General features: G+C 33.8%; 1 protein-coding gene across 1 annotated transcript in view; it reads right to left on the bottom strand.

The window, feature by feature from the left end:
* LOC144892559 (P2X purinoceptor 4-like) overlaps positions 1 to 22750 on the bottom strand; it is a 218736-nt gene that overhangs the window by 94204 nt on the left and 101782 nt on the right. The window contains exon 9 of the mRNA XM_078779581.1: positions 18195 to 18313. Within this exon, the coding sequence (XP_078635707.1) occupies positions 18195 to 18313 (119 nt within the window). The remainder of the gene's footprint in view (positions 1 to 18194; positions 18314 to 22750) is intronic.

Below are 22750 nucleotides of genomic sequence, written 5' to 3'. Positions count from 1 at the left end.
AATGAAACATCGATATCCCCTTGGTATGAAACATACAATGAGACATCGATATCCCCTTGGTATGAAATATACAATGAAACATCGATATCCCCTTGGTATGAAATATACAATGAAACATCGATATCCCCTTGGTATGAAATATACAATGAAACATCGATATCCCCTTGGTATGAAACATACAATGAGACATCGATATCCCCTTGGTATGAAACATACAATGAAACATCGATATCCCCTTGGTATGAAATATACAATGAAACATCGATATCCCCTTGGTATGAAATATACAATGAAACATCGATATCCCCTTAGTATGAAACATACAATGAAACATCGATATCCCCTTGGTATGAAACATACAATGAGACATCGATATCCCCTTGGTATGAAATATACAATGAAACATCGATATCCCCTTGGTATGAAACATACAATGAGACATCGATATCCCCTTGGTATGAAATATACAATGAAACATCAATATCCCCTTGGTATGAAACATACAATGAAACATCGATATCCCCTTGGTATGAAATATACAATGAAACATCGATATCCCCTTGGTATGAAATATACAATGAAACATCGATATCCCCTTGGTATGAAACATACAATGAGACATCGATATCCCCTTGGTATGAAACATACAATGAGACATCGATATCCCCTTGGTATGAAACATACAATGAAACATCGATATCCCCTTGGTATGAAATATACAATGAAACATCGATATCCCCTTGGTATGAAATATACAATGAAACATCGATATCCCCTTGGTATGAAACATACAATGAGACATCGATATCCCCTTGGTATGAAACATACAATGAGACATCGATATCCCCTTGGTATGAAATATACAATGAAACATCGATATTCCCTTAGTATGAAACATACAATGAAACATCAATATTCCCTTAGTATGAAATATACAATGAAACATCGATATCCCCTTGGTATGAAACATACAATGAAACATCGATATCCCCTTGGTATGAAACATACAATGAAACATCGATATCCCCTTGGTATGAAATATACAATGAAACATCGATATCCCCTTAGTATGAAACATACAATGAAACATCGATATCCCCTTGGTATGAAACATACAATGAAACATCGATATCCCCTTAGTATGAAACATACAATGAAACATCGATATCCCCTTGGTATGAAACATACAATGAAACATCGATATCCCCTTGGTATGAAATATACAATGAAACATCGATATCCCCTTGGTATGAAATATACAATGAAACATCGATATCCCCTTGGTATGAAACATACAATGAGACATCGATATCCCCTTGGTATGAAACATACAATGAGACATCGATATCCCCTTGGTATGAAACATACAATGAGACATCGATATCCCCTTGGTATGAAATATACAATGAAACATCGATATCCCCTTGGTATGAAATATACAATGAAACATCGATATCCCCTTGGTATGAAACATACAATGAGACATCGATATCCCCTTGGTATGAAACATACAATGAGACATCGATATCCCCTTGGTATGAAACATACAATGAAACATCAATATTCCCTTAGTATGAAATATACAATGAAACATCGATATCCCCTTGGTATGAAATATACAATGAAACATCAATATCCCCTTGGTATGAAACATACAATGAAACATCGATATCCCCTTGGTATGAAACATACAATGAAACATCGATATCCCCTTAGTATGAAACATACAATGAAACATCAATATTCCCTTAGTATGAAATATACAATGAAACATCGATATCCCCTTGGTATGAAACATACAATGAAACATCGATATCCCCTTGGTATGAAACATACAATGAGACATCGATATCCCCTTGGTATGAAACATACAATGAAACATCGATATTCCCTTAGTATGAAACATACAATGAAACATCAATATTCCCTTAGTATGAAATATACAATGAAACATCGATATCCCCTTGGTATGAAATATACAATGAAACATCGATATCCCCTTGGTATGAAACATACAATGAGACATCGATATCCCCTTGGTATGAAACATACAATGAAACATCGATATTCCCTTAGTATGAAACATACAATGAAACATCAATATTCCCTTTGTATGAAATATACAATGAAACATCGATATCCCCTTGGTATGAAATATACCATGAAACATCGATATCCCCTTGGTATGAAATATACAATGAAACATCGATATCCCCTTGGTATGAAATATACAATGAAACATCGATATTCCCTTAGTATGAAACATACAATGAAACATCAATATTCCCTTAGTATGAAACATACAATGAAACATCGATATCCCCTTGGTATGAAACATACAATGAAACATCGATATCCCCTTGGTATGAAATATACAATGAAACATCGATATCCCCTTGGTATGAAATATGCAATGAAACATCGATATTCCCTTGGTATGAAACATACAATGAAACATCGATATTCCCTTGGTATGAAACATACAATGAAACATCGATATTCCCTTGGTATGAAACATACAATGAAACATCGATATCCCCTTGGTATGAAATATACAATGAAACATCGATATCCCCTTGGTATGAAATATACAATGAAACATCGATATCCCCTTGGTATGAAATATACAATGAGACATCGATATTCCCTTGGTATGAAACATACAATGAAACATCGATATTCCCTTAGTATGAAACATACAATGAAACATCGATATCCCCTTGGTATGAAATATACAATGAGACATCGATATTCCCTTAGTATGAAACATACAATGAAACATCGATATTCCCTTAGTATGAAATATACAATGAAACATCGATATTCCCTTAGTATGAAACATACAATGAAACATCGATATCCCCTTAGTATGAAACATACAATGAAACATCGATATCCCCTTGGTATGAAATATACAATGAAACATCGATATTCCCTTAGTATGAAACATACAATGAAACATCGATATCCCCTTGGTATGAAATATACAATGAGACATCGATATTCCCTTAGTATGAAACATACAATGAAACATCGATATTCCCTTAGTATGAAATATACAATGAAACATCAATATCCCCTTAGTATGAAACATACAATGAAACATCGATATCCCCTTAGTATGAAACATACAATGAAACATCGATATCCCCTTAGTATGAAACATACAATGAAACATCGATATTCCCTTAGTATGAAACATACAATGAAACATCGATATTCCCTTAGTATGAAACATACAATGAAACATCAATATCCCCTTAGTATGAAACATACAATGAGACATCGATATTCCCTTAGTATGAAACATACAATGAAACATCGATATTCCCTTAGTATGAAATATACAATGAAACATCAATATCCCCTTAGTATGAAACATACAATGAAACATCGATATCCCCTTGGTATGAAATATACAATGAGACATCGATATTCCCTTGGTATGAAATATACAATGAAACATCAATATCCCCTTAGTATGAAACATACAATGAAACATCGATATCCCCTTGGTATGAAATATACAATTAGACATCGATATTCCCTTAGTATGAAACATACAATGAAACATCGATATTCCCTTAGTATGAAATATACAATGAAACATCGATATTCCCTTGGTATGAAATATACAATGAAACATCGATATTCCCTTAGTATGAAACATACAATGAAACATTGATATTCCCTTAGTATGAAACATACAATGAGACATCGATATTCCCTTGGTATGAAATATACAATGAAACATCGATATTCCCTTAGTATGAAATATACAATGAAACATCAATATCCCCTTAGTATGAAATATACAATGAAACATCGATATCCCCTTAGTATGAAACATACAATGAGACATCGATATTCCCTTGGTATGAAATATACAATGAAACATCGATATTCCCTTAGTATGAAATATACAATGAAACATCGATATCCCCTTAGTATGAAACATACAATGAGACATCGATATCCCCTTAGTATGAAACATACAATGAGACATCGATATTCCCTTAGTATGAAATATACAATGAAACATCGATATTCCCTTAGTATGAAACATACAATGAAACATCAATATTCCCTTAGTATGAAATATACAATGAAACATCGATATTCGCTTGGTATGAAATATACAATGAAACATCGATATCCCCTTAGTATGAAACATACAATGAAACATCAATATTCGCTTGGTATGAAACATACAATGAAACATCGATATTCCCTTAGTATGAAATATACAATGAAACATCAATATTCCCTTGGTATGAAATATACAATGAAACATCAATATTCCCTTAGTATGAAACATACAATGAAACATCGATATCCCCTTGGTATGAAACATACAATGAAACATCGATATCCCCTTGGTATGAAACATACAATGAAACATCAATATTCCCTTAGTATGAAATATACAATGAAACATCGATATTCCCTTAGTATGAAATATACAATGAAACATCGATATTCGCTTGGTATGAAACATACAATGAAACATCGATATCCCCTTGGTATGAAATATACAATGAAACATCGATATCCCCTTGGTATGAAATATACAATGAAACATCGATATTCCCTTAGTATGAAACATACAATGAAACATCAATATTCCCTTAGTATGAAACATACAATGAAACATCGATATCCCCTTGGTATGAAACATACAATGAAACATCGATATCCCCTTGGTATGAAATATACAATGAAACATCGATATCCCCTTGGTATGAAATATGCAATGAAACATCGATATTCCCTTGGTATGAAACATACAATGAAACATCGATATTCCCTTGGTATGAAACATACAATGAAACATCGATATTCCCTTGGTATGAAACATACAATGAAACATCGATATCCCCTTGGTATGAAATATACAATGAAACATCGATATCCCCTTGGTATGAAATATACAATGAAACATCGATATCCCCTTGGTATGAAATATACAATGAGACATCGATATTCCCTTGGTATGAAACATACAATGAAACATCGATATTCCCTTAGTATGAAACATACAATGAAACATCGATATCCCCTTGGTATGAAATATACAATGAGACATCGATATTCCCTTAGTATGAAACATACAATGAAACATCGATATTCCCTTAGTATGAAATATACAATGAAACATCGATATTCCCTTAGTATGAAACATACAATGAAACATCGATATCCCCTTAGTATGAAACATACAATGAAACATCGATATCCCCTTGGTATGAAATATACAATGAAACATCGATATTCCCTTAGTATGAAACATACAATGAAACATCGATATCCCCTTGGTATGAAATATACAATGAGACATCGATATTCCCTTAGTATGAAACATACAATGAAACATCGATATTCCCTTAGTATGAAATATACAATGAAACATCAATATCCCCTTAGTATGAAACATACAATGAAACATCGATATCCCCTTAGTATGAAACATACAATGAAACATCGATATCCCCTTAGTATGAAACATACAATGAAACATCGATATTCCCTTAGTATGAAACATACAATGAAACATCGATATTCCCTTAGTATGAAACATACAATGAAACATCAATATCCCCTTAGTATGAAACATACAATGAGACATCGATATTCCCTTAGTATGAAACATACAATGAAACATCGATATTCCCTTAGTATGAAATATACAATGAAACATCAATATCCCCTTAGTATGAAACATACAATGAAACATCGATATCCCCTTGGTATGAAATATACAATGAGACATCGATATTCCCTTGGTATGAAATATACAATGAAACATCGATATTCCCTTCGTATGAAACATACAATGAAACATCGATATCCCCTTGGTATGAAATATACAATGAGACATCGATATTCCCTTAGTATGAAACATACAATGAAACATCGATATTCCCTTAGTATGAAATATACAATGAAACATCGATATTCCCTTGGTATGAAATATACAATGAAACATCGATATTCCCTTAGTATGAAACATACAATGAAACATTGATATTCCCTTAGTATGAAACATACAATGAGACATCGATATTCCCTTGGTATGAAATATACAATGAAACATCGATATTCCCTTAGTATGAAATATACAATGAAACATCAATATCCCCTTAGTATGAAATATACAATGAAACATCGATATCCCCTTAGTATGAAACATACAATGAGACATCGATATTCCCTTGGTATGAAATATACAATGAAACATCGATATTCCCTTAGTATGAAATATACAATGAAACATCGATATCCCCTTAGTATGAAACATACAATGAGACATCGATATCCCCTTAGTATGAAACATACAATGAGACATCGATATTCCCTTAGTATGAAATATACAATGAAACATCGATATTCCCTTAGTATGAAACATACAATGAAACATCAATATTCCCTTAGTATGAAATATACAATGAAACATCGATATTCGCTTGGTATGAAATATACAATGAAACATCGATATCCCCTTAGTATGAAACATACAATGAAACATCAATATTCGCTTGGTATGAAACATACAATGAAACATCGATATTCCCTTAGTATGAAATATACAATGAAACATCAATATTCCCTTGGTATGAAATATACAATGAAACATCAATATTCCCTTAGTATGAAACATACAATGAAACATCGATATCCCCTTGGTATGAAACATACAATGAAACATCGATATCCCCTTGGTATGAAACATACAATGAAACATCAATATTCCCTTAGTATGAAATATACAATGAAACATCGATATTCCCTTAGTATGAAATATACAATGAAACATCGATATTCGCTTGGTATGAAACATACAATGAAACATCGATATCCCCTTGGTATGAAACATACAATGAAACATCAATATTCCCTTAGTATGAAATATACAATGAAACATCGATATTCGCTTGGTATGAAACATACAATGAAACATCGATATCCCCTTGGTATGAAACATACAATAAAACATCAATATTCCCTTGGTATGAAATATACAATGAAACATCAATATTCCCTTAGTATGAAACATACAATGAAACATCGATATCCCCTTGGTATGAAACATACAATGAAACATCGATATCCCCTTGGTATGAAACATACAATGAAACATCAATATTCCCTTAGTATGAAATATACAATGAAACATCGATATCCCCTTGGTATGAAACATACAATGAAACATCAATATTCGCTTGGTATGAAACATACAATGAAACATCGATATCCCCTTGGTATGAAACATACAATGAAACATCAATATTCCCTTGGTATGAAATATACAATGAAACATCGATATTCGCTTGGTATGAAATATACAATGAAACATCGATATCCCTCCCCTTGGTATGAAACATACAATGAAACATCGATATCCCCTTGGTATGAAACATACAATGAAACATCAATATTCCCTTGGTATGAAACATACAATGAGACATCGATATCCCCTTGGTATGAAATATACAATGAAACATCGATATCCCCTTGGTATGAAATATACAATGAAACATCGATATCCCCTTGGTATGAAACATACAATGAGACATCGATATCCCCTTGGTATGAAACATACAATGAAACATCGATATCCCCTTGGTATGAAATATACAATGAAACATCGATATCCCCTTGGTATGAAACATACAATGAGACATCGATATCCCCTTGGTATGAAATATACAATGAAACATCGATATCCCCTTGGTATGAAACATACAATGAAACATCGATATCCCCTTAGTATGAAACATACAATGAAACATCGATATCCCCTTGGTATGAAATATACAATGAAACATCGATATCCCCTTGGTATGAAACATACAATGAAACATCGATATCCCCTTGGTATGAAATATACAATGAAACATCGATATCCCCTTAGTATGAAACATACAATGAAACATCGATATCCCCTTGGTATGAAACATACAATGAGACATCGATATCCCCTTGGTATGAAACATACAATGAAACATCGATATCCCCTTGGTATGAAATATACAATGAAACATCGATATCCCCTTGGTATGAAATATACAATGAAACATCGATATCCCCTTGGTATGAAACATACAATGAAACATCGATATTCCCTTAGTATGAAACATACAATGAAACATCGATATCCCCTTGGTATGAAATATACAATGAAACATCGATATCCCCTTGGTATGAAATATACAATGAAACATCGATATCCCCTTGGTATGAAACATACAATGAAACATCGATATCCCCTTGGTATGAAACATACAATGAGACATCGATATCCCCTTGGTATGAAATATACAATGAAACATCGATATTCCCTTAGTATGAAACATACAATGAAACATCGATATCCCCTTGGTATGAAATATACAATGAAACATCGATATCCCCTTGGTATGAAATATACAATGAAACATCGATATCCCCTTGGTATGAAACATACAATGAAACATCGATATTCCCTTGGTATGAAATATACAATGAAACATCGATACCCCCTTGGTATGAAACATACAATGAGACATCGATATCCCCTTGGTATGAAATATACAATGAAACATCGATATTCCCTTGGTATGAAACATACAATGAGACATCGATATCCCCTTGGTATGAAATATACAATGAAACATCGATACCCCCTTGGTATGAAACATACAATGAGACATCGATATCCCCTTGGTATGAAATATACAATGAAACATCGATATCCCCTTGGTATGAAACATACAATGAGACATCGATATCCCCTTGGTATGAAATATACAATGAAACATCGATATTCCCTTAGTATGAAACATACAATGAAACATCGATATCCCCTTGGTATGAAATATACAATGAAACATCGATATCCCCTTGGTATGAAATATACAATGAAACATCGATATCCCCTTGGTATGAAACATACAATGAAACATCGATATCCCCTTGGTATGAAATATACAATGAAACATCGATATCCCCTTGGTATGAAATATACAATGAAACATCGATATCCCCTTGGTATGAAACATACAATGAAACATCGATATTCCCTTGGTATGAAATATACAATGAAACATCGATATCCCCTTGGTATGAAATATACAATGAAACATCGATATCCCCTTGGTATGAAATATACAATGAAACATCGATACCCCCTTGGTATGAAATATACAATGAAACATCGATATCCCCTTGGTATGAAATATACAATGAAACATCGATATCCCCTTGGTATGAAATATACAATGAAACATCGATATCCCCTTGGTATGAAATATACAATGAGACATCGATATTACCTTGGTATGAAATATACAATGAAACATCGATATCCCCTTGGTATGAAACATACAATGAAACATCGATATCCCCTTGGTATGAAATATATACACAAAGAATTAAGTTAAGCACCCCCCCCGTTTTTTTACAACCTCGCACATTACAAGTTTGTTGTCGTCAAAACAGTGTAATATACCCATGATATTGCTATATTTTCTGGAGAAGTGATATTATGGTCACATAAAAACATAACAATCATGCCGTTTTCATTATTTTATTCTGAATAATTTAAGGTGAACTTTTTGGGGAATTTTAGGCATATTTTCACCTCAATTTAAGTATGGAGCTATAGGTCCATCACGGACAGTGTGGATGACGTTTATGTTTTCTAACGTACAGTCATTGTTCTGAGAAGACCTCTAGCGATCTTTGCGTCAATAACGTGTGTAGGACCCACGTGATCGGATCACTGACTCAACCAATCACTTTTTTTCACTTTGATCACTCAATTTCATCAATGGATAATTGCTAATGTCATACCAATCATTATTTGATCTCACATACCTTAGAATATATGCCAATGTATACATATACACAAAGAATATATATTAGGGGGTGCTTACCTTAATTCGTTGTGTATACAATGAAACATCGATATCCCCTTGGTATGAAACATACAATGAAACATCGATATCCCCTTGGTATGAAATATACAATGAAACATCGATATCCCCTTAGTATGAAACATACAATGAAACATCGATATCCCCTTGGTATGAAACATACAATGAGACATCGATATCCCCTTGGTATGAAATATACAATGAAACATCGATATCCCCTTGGTATGAAATATACAATGAAACATCGATATCCCCTTGGTATGAAATATACAATGAAACATCGATATCCCCTTGGTATGAAACATACAATGAGACATCGATATCCCCTTGGTATGAAACATACAATGAAACATCGATATCCCCTTGGTATGAAATATACAATGAAACATCGATATCCCCTTGGTATGAAATATACAATGAAACATCGATATCCCCTTAGTATGAAACATACAATGAAACATCGATATCCCCTTGGTATGAAACATACAATGAGACATCGATATCCCCTTGGTATGAAATATACAATGAAACATCGATATCCCCTTGGTATGAAACATACAATGAGACATCGATATCCCCTTGGTATGAAATATACAATGAAACATCAATATCCCCTTGGTATGAAACATACAATGAAACATCGACATCCCCTTGGTATGATATATACAATGAAACATCGATATCCCCTTGGTATGAAACATACAATGAGACATCGATATCCCCTTGGTATGAAACATACAATGAGACATCGATATCCCCTTGGTATGAAACATACAATGAAACATCGATATCCCCTTGGTATGAAATATACAATGAAACATCGATATCCCCTTGGTATGAAATATACAATGAAACATCGATATCCCCTTGGTATGAAATATACAATGAAACATCGATATCCCCTTGGTATGAAACATACAATGAGACATCGATATCCCCTTGGTATGAAACATACAATGAGACATCGATATCCCCTTGGTATGAAATATACAATGAAACATCGATATTCCCTTAGTATGAAACATACAATGAAACATCAATATTCCCTTAGTATGAAATATACAATGAAACATCGATATCCCCTTGGTATGAAACATACAATGAAACATCGATATCCCCTTGGTATGAAACATACAATGAAACATCGATATCCCCTTGGTATGAAATATACAATGAAACATCGATATCCCCTTAGTATGAAACATACAATGAAACATCGATATCCCCTTGGTATGAAACATACAATGAAACATCGATATCCCCTTAGTATGAAACATACAATGAAACATCGATATCCCCTTGGTATGAAACATACAATGAAACATCGATATCCCCTTGGTATGAAATATACAATGAAACATCGATATCCCCTTGGTATGAAATATACAATGAAACATCGATATCCCCTTGGTATGAAACATACAATGAGACATCGATATCCCCTTGGTATGAAACATACAATGAGACATCGATATCCCCTTGGTATGAAATATACAATGAGACATCGATATCCCCTTGGTATGAAACATACAATGAGACATCGATATCCCCTTGGTATGAAACATACAATGAGACATCGATATCCCCTTGGTATGAAACATACAATGAGACATCGATATCCCCTTGGTATGAAATATACAATGAAACATCGATATCCCCTTGGTATGAAATATACAATGAAACATCGATATCCCCTTGGTATGAAACATACAATGATACATCGATATCCCCTTGGTATGAAACATACAATGAGACATCGATATCCCCTTGGTATGAAACATACAATGAAACATCAATATTCCCTTAGTATGAAATATACAATGAAACATCGATATCCCCTTGGTATGAAATATACAATGAAACATCAATATCCCCTTGGTATGAAACATACAATGAAACATCGATATCCCCTTGGTATGAAACATACAATGAAACATCGATATCCCCTTAGTATGAAACATACAATGAAACATCAATATTCCCTTAGTATGAAATATACAATGAAACATCGATATCCCCTTGGTATGAAACATACAATGAAACATCGATATCCCCTTGGTATGAAACATACAATGAGACATCGATATCCCCTTGGTATGAAACATACAATGAAACATCAATATTCCCTTAGTATGAAATATACAATGAAACATCGATATCCCCTTGGTATGAAATATACAATGAAACATCGATATCCCCTTGGTATGAAATATACAATGAAACATCGATATCCCCTTGGTATGAAATATACAATGAAACATCGATATTCCCTTAGTATGAAACATACAATGAAACATCAATATTCCCTTAGTATGAAACATACAATGAAACATCGATATCCCCTTGGTATGAAACATACAATGAAACATCGATATCCCCTTGGTATGAAATATACAATGAAACATCGATATCCCCTTGGTATGAAATATACAATGAAACATCGATATCCCCTTGGTATGAAACATACAATGAAACATCAATATTCCCTTAGTATGAAATATACAATGAGACATCGATATCCCCTTGGTATGAAACATACAATGAGACATCGATATCCCCTTGGTATGAAACATACAATGAAACATCGATATCCCCTTGGTATGAAATATACAATGAAACATCGATATCCCCTTGGTATGAAATATACAATGAAACATCGATATCCCCTTGGTATGAAACATACAATGAGACATCGATATCCCCTTGGTATGAAACATACAATGAGACATCGATATCCCCTTGGTATGAAATATACAATGAAACATCGATATTCCCTTAGTATGAAACATACAATGAAACATCAATATTCCCTTAGTATGAAACATACAATGAAACATCGATATCCCCTTGGTATGAAACATACAATGAAACATCGATATTCCCTTAGTATGAAACATACAATGAAACATCGATATTCCCTTAGTATGAAACATACAATGAAACATCAATATTCCCTTAGTATGAAACATACAATGAAACATCGATATTCCCTTAGTATGAAATATACAATGAAACATCGATATCCCCTTGGTATGAAACATACAATGAAACATCGATATCCCCTTGGTATGAAACATACAATGAAACATCAATATTCCCTTAGTATGAAATATACAATGAAACATCGATATTCCCTTAGTATGAAACATACAATGAAACATCGATATTCCCTTAGTATGAAACATACAATGAAACATCAATATTCCCTTATTATGAAATATACAATGAGACATCGATATTCCCTTAGTATGAAACATACAATGAAACATCAATATTCCCTTAGTATGAAATATACAATGAAACATCGATATTCCCTTAGTATGAAACATACAATGAAACATCGATATCCCCTTGGTATGAAACATACAATGAAACATCGATATCCCCTTGGTATGAAACATACAATGAAACATCAATATTCCCTTAGTATGAAATATACAATGAAACATCGATATTCCCTTAGTATGAAACATACAATGAAACATCGATATTCCCTTAGTATGAAACATACAATGAAACATCAATATTCCCTTATTATGAAATATACAATGAGACATCGATATTCCCTTAGTATGAAATATACAATGAAACATCGATATTCCCTTAGTATGAAACATACAATGAAACATCGATATCCCCTTGGTATGAAACATACAATGAAACATCGATATTCCCTTAGTATGAAATATACAATGAAACATCGATATTCCCTTAGTATGAAATATACAATGAAACATCGATATTCCCTTAGTATGAAATATACAATGAAACATCAATATTCCCTTAGTATGAAATATACAATGAAACATCGATATTCCCTTAGTATGAAACATACAATGAAACATCAATATTCCCTTAGTATGAAATATACAATGAAACATCGATATTCCCTTAGTATGAAACATACAATGAAACATCGATATCCCCTTGGTATGAAACATACAATGAAACATCGATATTCCCTTAGTATGAAACATACAATGAAACATCGATATTCCCTTTGTATGAAATATACAATGAAACATCGATATCCCCTTGGTATGAAACATACAATGAAACATCGATATTCCCTTAGTATGAAACATACAATGAAACATCAATATCCCCTTAGTATGAAACATACAATGAAACATCGATATTCCCTTAGTATGAAACATACAATGAAACATCAATATTCCCTTAGTATGAAATATACAATGAAACATCGATATTCCCTTAGTATGAAATATACAATGAAACATCGATATTCCCTTAGTATGAAACATACAATGAAACATCAATATTCCCTTAGTATGAAATATACAATGAAACATCGATATTCCCTTAGTATGAAACATACAATGAAACATCGATATCCCCTTGGTATGAAACATACAATGAAACATCGATATTCCCTTAGTATGAAACATACAATGAAACATCGATATTCCCTTAGTATGAAATATACAATGAAACATCGATATCCCCTTAGTATGAAATATACAATGAAACATCGATATTCCCTTAGTATGAAATATACAATGAAACATCGATATTCCCTTAGTATGAAATATACAATGAAACATCGATATTCCCTTAGTATGAAACATACAATGAAACATCGATATCCCCTTGGTATGAAACATACAATGAAACATCGATATTCCCTTAGTATGAAACATACAATGAAACATCAATATCCCCTTGGTATGAAACATACAATGAAACATCGATATCCCCTTAGTATGAAACATACAATGAAACATCGATATTCCCTTAGTATGAAACATACAATGAAACATCAATATTCCCTTAGTATGAAATATACAATGAAACATCGATATTCCCTTAGTATGAAATATACAATGAAACATCGATATTCCCTTAGTATGAAACATACAATGAAACATCAATATTCCCTTAGTATGAAATATACAATGAAACATCGATATTCCCTTAGTATGAAACATACAATGAAACATCGATATCCCCTTGGTATGAAACATACAATGAAACATCGATATTCCCTTAGTATGAAACATACAATGAAACATCGATATTCCCTTAGTATGAAATATACAATGAAACATCGATATCCCCTTAGTATGAAATATACAATGAAACATCGATATCCCCTTAGTATGAAATATACAATGAAACATCGATATCCCCTTAGTATGAAATATACAATGAAACATCGATATCCCCTTAGTATGAAATATACAATGAAACATCGATATCCCCTTAGTATGAAACATACAATGAAACATCGATATTCCCTTAGTATGAAACATACAATGAAACATCGATATTCCCTTAGTATGAAACATACAATGAAACATCAATATTCCCTTAGTATGAAATATACAATGAAACATCGATATTCCCTTAGTATGAAACATACAATGAAACATCAATATCCCCTTAGTATGAAACATACAATGAAACAACGATATTCCCTTAGTATGAAACATACAATGAAACATCAATATTCCCTTAGTATGAAATATACAATGAAACATCGATATCCCCTTAGTATGAAACATACAATGAAACAACGATATTCCCTTAGTATGAAACATACAATGAAACATCAATATTCCCTTAGTATGAAACATACAATGAAACATCGATATCCCCTTAGTATGAAATATACAATGAAACATCGATATCCCCTTGGTATGAAACATACAATGAAACATCGATATTCCCTTAGTATGAAACATACAATGAAACATCAATATCCCCTTAGTATGAAACATACAATGAAACATCGATATTCCCTTAGTATGAAATATACAATGAAACATCGATATCCCCTTGGTATGAAACATACAATGAAACATCGATATCCCCTTGGTATGAAACATACAATGAAACATCGATATCCCCTTGGTATGAAACATACAATGAAACATCGATATCCCCTTGGTATGAAACATACAATGAAACATCGATATTCCCTTAGTATGAAACATACAATGAAACATCAATATCCCCTTAGTATGAAACATACAATGAAACATCGATATTCCCTTAGTATGAAATATACAATGAAACATCGATATCCCCTTAGTATGAAACATACAATGAAACATCGATATCCCCTTGGTATGAAACATACAATGAAACATCGATATTCCCTTAGTATGAAACATACAATGAAACATCAATATCCCCTTAGTATGAAACATACAATGAAACATCGATATTCCCTTAGTATGAAACATACAATGAAACATCGATATTCCCTTAGTATGAAACATACAATGAAACATCAATATTCCCTTAGTATGAAATATACAATGAAACATCGATATTCCCTTAGTATGAAACATGCAATGAAACATCGATATCCCCTTAGTATGAAACATACAATGAAACATCGATATTCCCTTAGTATGAAATATACAATGAAACATCAATATCCCCTTAGTATGAAACATACAATGAAACATCGATATCCCCTTAGTATGAAACATACAATGAAACATCGATATTCCCTTAGTATGAAACATACAATGAAACATCAATATTCCCTTAGTATGAAATATACAATGAAACATCGATATTCCCTTAGTATGAAACATACAATGAAACATCGATATCCCCTTGGTATGAAACATACAATGAAACATCGATATCCCCTTGGTATGAAACATACAATGAAACATCGATATTCCCTTAGTATGAAACATACAATGAAACATCGATATCCCCTTGGTATGAAACATACAATGAAACATCGATATCCCCTTGGTATGAAACATACAATGAAACATCGATATCCCCTTGGTATGAAACATTCAATGAAACATCGATATCCCCTTGGTATGAAACATACAATGAAACATCGATATCCCCTTGGTATGAAACATACAATGAAACATCGATATCCCCTTGGTATGAAACATACAATGAAACATCGATATCCCCTTGGTATGAAACATACAATGAAACATCGATATCCCCTTGGTATGAAACATACAATGAAACATCGATATTCCCTTAGTATGAAACATACAATGAAACATCAATATCCCCTTAGTATGAAACATACAATGAAACATCGATATTCCCTTAGTATGAAATATACAATGAAACATCGATATCCCCTTAGTATGAAACATACAATGAAACATCGATATCCCCTTGGTATGAAACATACAATGAAACATCGATATCCCCTTAGTATGAAACATACAATGAAACATCGATATTCCCTTAGTATGAAACATACAATGAAACATCGATATTCCCTTTGTATGAAACATACAATGAAACATCAATATTCCCTTAGTATGAAATATACAATGAAACATCGATATTCCCTTAGTATGAAACATGCAATGAAACATCGATATCCCCTTAGTATGAAACATACAATGAAACATCGATATCCCCTTGGTATGAAACATACAATGAAACATCGATATTCCCTTAGTATGAAACATACAATGAAACATCGATATTCCCTTAGTATGAAATATACAATGAAACATCAATATCCCCTTAGTATGAAACATACAATGAAACATCGATATCCCCTTAGTATGAAACATACAATGAAACATCGATATTCCCTTAGTATGAAACATACAATGAAACATCGATATTCCCTTAGTATGAAATATACAATGAAACATCGATATTCCCTTAGTATGAAACATACAATGAAACATCGATATTCCCTTAGTATGAAATATACAATGAAACATCGATATTCCCTTAGTATGAAACATACAATGAAACATCGATATCCCCTTGGTATGAAACATACAATGAAACATCGATATCCCCTTGGTATGAAACATACAATGAAACATCGATATTCCCTTAGTATGAAACATACAATGAAACATCGATATCCCCTTGGTATGAAACATACAATGAAACATCGATATCCCCTTGGTATGAAACATACAATGAAACATCGATATCCCCTTGGTATGAAACATACAATGAAACATCGATATCCCCTTGGTATGAAACATACAATGAAACATCATTAGACCTTTACTGAGTTAAATAAATATCCATTTGGAGCTGCATCTTTACAATGTTTTATGATGATTCGCCCAAAATATCGACATTTCAAAATGCACTGACATATTCATATTTATTACCTTTCAAATGCAATTGGTGTATGCCATACATAAATAATAAATTAATGTGTAGTATGTGATTAATATGTCATTCGAACTCGGATAAACAGGAATGACACCTTTCATACATGGAGAGTTCACATTTCAAACTGCGTGTGTTGTCGTTCACACATGTTTCAAGTGTTGTGTAGGAAACCTGAAATTATATCCTCCCCCTTGTACATCAATACGCTTGAACGAGTATTTTGGGTGGCAGTTCTGTTCTCCATGGTCGAGGTTGCAGTTCCAGTCTATTAAGATCGCCAGAACCGCACCCTGCAGGTAAACACACTGTTCACATTTACGCTCTTTCCAATTTGTGGCGATCACCATAAACTCAAACTAAACGCCAACATTAACACACTAAATCCATGCCAACATTAACACACTCAAACTGCATGCCATCATTAACACACACTCAAAGCTCATGCCATCATGAACACCAAAAATATATGCCATCATTAACACACACTCAAACCACATGCCATCATTAACACACACCAAACTACATGCCATCATTAACACACTCAAACTGCATGCCAACATTAACACACTCAAACTGCATGCCAACATTAACACACGAAATCCATCCCATCATTAACACACTAAAACCATGCATTCATAAAAAAAACTAAATACATCCCAACATTAACACACTAAATCCATGCCAACATCAACACACTCAAACTGCATACCATCATTAACAAACTCAAACTACATGCCAACATTAACACACTCAAACAAGATGCCATCATTAACACGCAAAATCCGTCCCATTATTAACACACTAAAACCATGCATTCATTTAAAAAAACGAAATACATGCCATCATTAACACACTAAATACATCCCAACATTAACACACGAAATACCTGCCATCATTAACACACTAAATACATGCCACAATTAACACACTAAATATATGCCATCATCAACACACCAAAACCCCATGCCATCATTAACACATTAAATACATTCCAACATTAACACACGAAATATATGCCATCATTAACACATTAAATACATGCCAACATTAACACACGAAACATAGGCCATCATTAACAAATTAAATACCTGCCAACATCCACACACTAAATCCATGCCATCATCAACAAACTAAATGCATGCCACAATGAATACACTAAATATATGCCATCATTAACACACTAAATCCGCCTCATCATTAACACACTAAAACCATGCATTCATTAAAAAAAACTAAATACATGCCATCATTAACACACTAAATACATGTCACCATTGCAATAATAAATATATGCTAACATTAACACAATAAATACATGCCAACTTTAACACACTAAATACATGCGATCATTAACACACTAAATACATGCCATCATGAATACACTAAATATATGCCACCATTAACACACTAAATATAGGCCATCATTAACACACTAAATATAGGCCATCATTAACACACTAAATATAGGCCATCATTAACACACTAAATATATGCCACCATTAACACACTAAATATAGGCCATCATTAACACACTAAATATAGGCCATCATTAACACACTAAATATAGGCCATCATTAACACACTAAATGTATGCCACCATTAACACACTAAATATAGGCCATCATTCACACACTAAACATAGGCCATCATTAACAAATTAAATACCTGCCAACATCCACACACTAAATGCATGCCACAATGAATACACTAAATATATGCCATCATTAACACACTAAATCCATGCCATCATCAACACACTAAAACCATGCATTCATTTAAAAAAAACTAAATACATGCCATCATTAACACACTAAATACATGTCACCATTGCAATAACAAATATATGCCAACATTGACACACTAAATACATGCCATCATTAACACACTAAATACATGCCATCATTAACACACTAAATACATGCCACCATTACAATACTAAATACAGTATATGCCGACATGAAAACACTAAATACATGCCAACATTGACACAATAAATCCATGCCATCATTAACACATTAAATATAGGCCATCATTAACACATTAAATACCTGCCAACATCCACACACTAAATCCATGCCATCGTTAACACACTAAATGCATGCCACAATTAATACACTAAATATATGCCATCATTAACACACTAAATCCATGCCATCATTAACACACTAAATACATGCCATCATTAACACACGAAATACATGCCACCATTACAATACGAAATATATGCCAACATTAACACACTAAATACATGCCAACATTGACACACTAAATCCATGCCATCATTAACACACTAAATACATGCCATCATTAACACACTAAATACATGCCATCATTAACACACTAAATACATGCCACCATAAACATACTAAATATATGCATTCATTAACACACTAAATACGTGCCACCATTTCAATACTAAATATATGCCATCATTAACACACACTCAAACTACATGCCATCATTAACACACACCAAACTACATGCCATCATTAACACACACTCAAACAACATGACATCATTAACACACACCAAACTACATGCCATCATTAACACACACACAAACAACATGACATCATTAACACACGAAATCCATCCCATCATTAACACACTAAAACCATGCATTCATTTTAAAAAAACTCAATACATGCCATCATTAACACACACTCAAAGCTCATGCCATCATTACCACACACTCAAACTACATGCCATCATTAACACACACCAAACTACATGCCATCATTAACACACACTCAAACAACATGACATCATTAGACATTAACACACGAAATCCATCCAATCATAAACACACTAAAACCATGCATTCATTAAAAAAACTAAATACATCCCAACATTAACACACTAAAAACCTGCCATCATTAACAAACTAAATACATGCCACAATTAAAACACTAAATATATGCCATCATTAACACACTAAAACAACATGCCATCATTTACACATTAAATACATTCCAACATTAACACACTAAATATATGCCATCATTAATACATTAAATACATGCCAATATTAACACACTAAACATAGGCCATCATTAACAAATTAAATACCTGCCAACATCCACACACTAAATCCATGCCATCATCAACAAACTAAATGCATGCCACAATGAATACACTAAATATATGCCATCATTAACACACTAAATACATGTGTTACGGGGTCAACCTCGAGGGGAGCCCCGGCAGAAAGATGTATGGTCCTTGGGTGAAAATAAGTCAATCAATAACGAGTCCACACCAAGGGTTACGAACAAACCCCAATATATTCCCAAATCCCGCACAGGAATCACAATGCGTTTACAGCACTTCCATACAATCCTTATCTATAGTATAGGTGGCGCCACCTTAACCCACAACAGTGTTGGCAACACTCACGGCCCTTGCCCCCAATGTCTCTGCATGCCTCCCAGGTGACGTCGAGTCGATCTAGCGATCGGGGAAGCAATGTCCGAATCCTGCACGCCTCCCAGGTGACGTCGAGTCGCTCCAGCGATCGGGGAATCTATGTCCGATTCCAATCCGGGGCTGGGAGTGAGGATACTCGACAACCTCAGCGAGGATACCCGACTTCGCAGGTTCCGCAGTAATCCGGCGCTCTCCTGACACGCGGACTTCGGTTCACAGAGGCACGGTTCCCTTGTCCTTCACGTTCGGCGGCTCGGTCTCGAGCTGCAGTCTCAACTCTCAACCGTCTCCTTCCAATCTCTTTCGCGCGCCAGGCCCAAGGTGCGACCCGTACACGCCCTCGTAGGCGTCGAGGCGAACAGCGCCGGGCGCTTGGTTCCTTCCAGGACCACACGGCACCTTGACACGTAACCGGCAATCAATCACCCCGCGCAGGTAACTCCTCTCGCCAGACGGGCTTTTCCAACTCCGTTCCAAAGTAGGTAACGACCGCCTCCGCTCGCGTCGGAGCTCTCGAAGCTTAAGATGGCCGCCCTTTCTTCTCCTCCTCCTCTTCTTCACGATCCCGTTTCCGGTCTCGTTTTTCCCAGAAGGGCTCCTGACCCTTTAATCACAACAACCTTTAATAGAATATACATTAATAAGAAATGACCTGAATTGTAACCCCCATAAACCCGGAATTCGTAACACATGCCACCATTTCAATACTAAATATATGCCAACATTAACACACCAAATACATGCCAACATTAACACACTAAATCCTTGCCATCATTAACACACGAAATCCATGCCATCATTAACATACCAAATACATGCCATCATTAACACACTAAATCCATGCCATCATCAACACATCAAATACATGCCAACATTAACACACGAAATACATGCCATCATTAACACACTAAATCCATGCCATCATTAACACATCAAATCCATGCCAACATTAACACACTAAATATATGCCATCATTAACACACTAAATCCATGCCATCATTAACACATCAAATCCATGCCAACATTAACACACTAAATACATGCCATCATTAACATACCAAATACATGCCATCATTAACACACTAAATACATGCCATCATTAACACACTAAATACATGCCACCATTACAATACTAAATATATGCCAACATTAACACACTAAATACATGCCAACATTGACACACTAAATGCATGCCATCATTAACACACTAAATACATGACATCATTAACACACTAAATACATGCCACAATTAATACACGAAATATATGCCTTCATTAACACACTAAATACATGCCGATATT

The sequence above is a fragment of the Myxine glutinosa genome, chromosome 6 (assembly GCF_964187855.1).
Source record: "Myxine glutinosa chromosome 6, kmMyxGlut1.1, whole genome shotgun sequence".
In the NCBI taxonomy this organism is placed as follows: Eukaryota; Metazoa; Chordata; class Myxini; order Myxiniformes; family Myxinidae; genus Myxine; species Myxine glutinosa.
Note: the sequence above shows the minus strand (reverse complement) of the source record. Positions and strands in the feature narration are given on the sequence as shown.